The 2839-nt window shown below is 43.7% G+C and overlaps 1 protein-coding gene across 4 annotated transcripts in view; it reads left to right on the top strand.

Annotated features, from left to right (window-relative positions):
• LOC101860278 (ARF GTPase-activating protein GIT2) overlaps positions 1–2839 on the top strand; it is a gene marked incomplete in the record, with an annotated part of 39781 nt that overhangs the window by 31568 nt on the left and 5374 nt on the right. For all 4 annotated transcript variants that reach the window (XM_035972137.1, XM_013087441.2, XM_013087442.2 and 1 more), the window contains 2 exon segments: positions 163–289; positions 1061–1137. In XM_035972137.1, the coding sequence (XP_035828030.1) occupies positions 163–289; positions 1061–1137 (204 nt within the window).

Here is a 2839-nt window from a genome sequence, read left to right as displayed (position 1 = left end):
TGATAATAATAATAATGATTATGATAATAATAATAATGATAATGATAAATATAATAATAGGTCGCATTTGTATAGCGCAAATTCCTACCCAACAGCAAACTGTTTAACTAAAACGGAAACCATCCTATGTTTTTTGGGTCAACGTGTCTGGTCGTGTTCCAGGGCAAACGAGGGTCAAGTGCAGGAAGTCCTGTCGTCGATCAGGGAGTCATCGGAGAGTGAAGGTCAGGGGTCAAACTCGTCTCTGGCCGCCTGCGGAGACGATCCAAACATGCCCACCCAGGACGAGGTGAGACGTACATCATGAATATTTATGGGGAAAGATGGGGACATTTTGGTGGTGTCTGTTCTTAGTTTAGCCCTGGCGTGTGCAAATTATGGCCTGTGGGCCAGATTCAGCCAGCAAACGGTTTCAGTCTGATCTGCGAGTCGAACAAGTGATTAAAAATAAATGTGGCCCACAGGAAGTTGATAATAAAAACAATGCAACGCACAATAATACAACACAACAGCATGCAATAACACAACACAACACAAAATGACACCGCACCATAACACAACACACAACACAGCACAACGCAACACAACACAACACACCCTAACCTGACACAACAACACGACACAACACACAATAACACGACACAACAACACAACACAACACACCCTAACACGACACAACAACACAACACAACACAACACACCCTAACACAACACAACACACCCTAACACGACACAACACACAATAACACAACACAACACAACACAACACACCCTAACACGACCAAACACCACACAACACACCGCAACACAACACACCACACAACACAGCACAACACAACACACCCTAACACAACACACAACACAGCACAACACAACACACAATAACACCACCCAACACAGCACGACACAACACACAATAACCCAACACAACACCACACAACACAGCATAACACCACACAACACAGCACGACACAACACACAATAACACAACACAACACAACACAACACACAATAACACCACACCTTTAGCTTGACTGGAATTTCCTTTTGCCTCTCTCAGGTGGTGAAGAAAACGGAGAAAGTTACCAAGAAAATCCAAGAACTGCTGGTGTCGGCCCAAGAAGGGAAACACAACAGGTAAATCAGATCTTGCTTCCACTTGCCATCAGATAGCCGCGGACATTTTGTGTGTGTTACAGCTGCTGACATTTTGTGTGTGTTACAGCGGTGGACATTTTATGTGTGTTACAGCCGCTGACATTTTATGTGTGTTACAGCCGCCGACATTTTGTGTGTGTTACAGTGGTAGACTTTTTGTGTGTGTTACAGCGGTGGACATTTTATGTGTGTTACAGCCGCTGACATTTTGTGTGTGTTACAGCCGCCGACATTTTGTGTGTGTTACAGTGGTAGACTTTTTGTGTGTGTTACAGCCGCTGACATTTTGTGTGTGTTACAGTGGCGGACATTTTGTGTGTGTGTGTGTGTGTGAGCGTGCATGCTTTGATGCGTTGTTGTTTGGCTACAGGTGTGCGTTTATGTTTGTGTTTGTAATGATGCTGTTGGCGTCACGTGGTCACGAAGTTCCCCAACACTCTCGCCGTTTGAATTGTCTCGGTGTTAACGTATGTGTTTGAGATGACGCTGTTGGAGGAAGTTGATGTGTGTTTTTGTGTGTGTGTGTGTGTGAGAGAGAGAGAGAGAGAGAGAGAGAGCAGCCGCTACCTGTCTTCACTTTGTCCTTGAGTTTCGCCTGGCGTGTTTCCCTTTGGTTCTTCTCACCGTAATGTGTTTGGGGTAGCTGCCAACCTGTAGGTCAAACAACAGTTAACACATGTTTGAGGGTCTGAGTATTTAACACTTACAGTACCGACAGTGACTTTAGTCGCCAGGCCGTAGTGTGCACTCACTTCCGCTGGAGACTTTAGTCGCCGACACAACCAGGCACACTGAAGTAAGTACCTAAGTAGGTTACTGTATGTGATAGCTGAATTGTTGAAGAACCTCTATGAATTTTTTAAGCGTGTTTCTTGAGCTGCCAAGGTTTTTTAATTTTAAAAAATTCTACCACGGCTTCAGCGTACTAAACTGGTGCAGTACCCAAGGGTTTTTCACTATAGGAGCCTTCGGTACTGGAAGTGTTAAGTCCGTTTTTGTATCGAGAAAATAATTATTCTGTTTTCTAGGATTACTCCTCATGGACTAGCAGATTTTGAAGAAAAATATTGCGAACTTTCAAGACAGGATTTGCTGATAATGATGAGAATGCAGCTTATAAAAAGTCAATTAGAGAGGCCACATAATGTTGCTACAGGTGGTCTACTTTGAATAGCTGGAATATATTTATTAAATGCAGAGAATTGTGCTTGTGAAGGGTTTATGAAGGGTTTAGAAGAGAGTCACTGGGCCAATGCCTCCCATCTTCTTGACTCGCAATGTTGATAATTAAAGTCTGGGTTTTTAGTTAGTTTTGAGAAGTTGGCAGCTATGTGTGTGTGTGTGCGTGTGTGTCTGTGTGTGTGTGTGTGCGTGTGCGTGTGTGTGTCTGTGTGTGTGTGTGTGTGTCTATGTGTCTGTGTGTGTGTGTGCGTGTGCGTGTGAGTGCATTTGTGTGTGTGCGTGTGTGTGTGTATGTGTGTGTGTGTCTATGTGTCTGTGTTTGTGTGTGTGTGTGTGTGTTCCATTTATCTGCATGCCAGTGAAGTCAAGCGTCGATGTTGTGCCCAGTCTGTGTTCATCCTGTGGCTTACGTATGCGCATTTATCGTTTTTCTCATATATATATACTATAACATATGTATACGTGTCACTTTCATTTGTTTTTCCTTTGACGATCAGTG

This window comes from Aplysia californica, unplaced genomic scaffold (assembly GCF_000002075.1).
Source record: "Aplysia californica isolate F4 #8 unplaced genomic scaffold, AplCal3.0 scaffold00588, whole genome shotgun sequence".
NCBI classification, from domain to species: Eukaryota; Metazoa; Mollusca; class Gastropoda; order Aplysiida; family Aplysiidae; genus Aplysia; species Aplysia californica.
The sequence above is the reverse complement of the archived record's forward strand: the minus strand, read 5'-3'. Positions and strand labels throughout refer to the sequence as shown.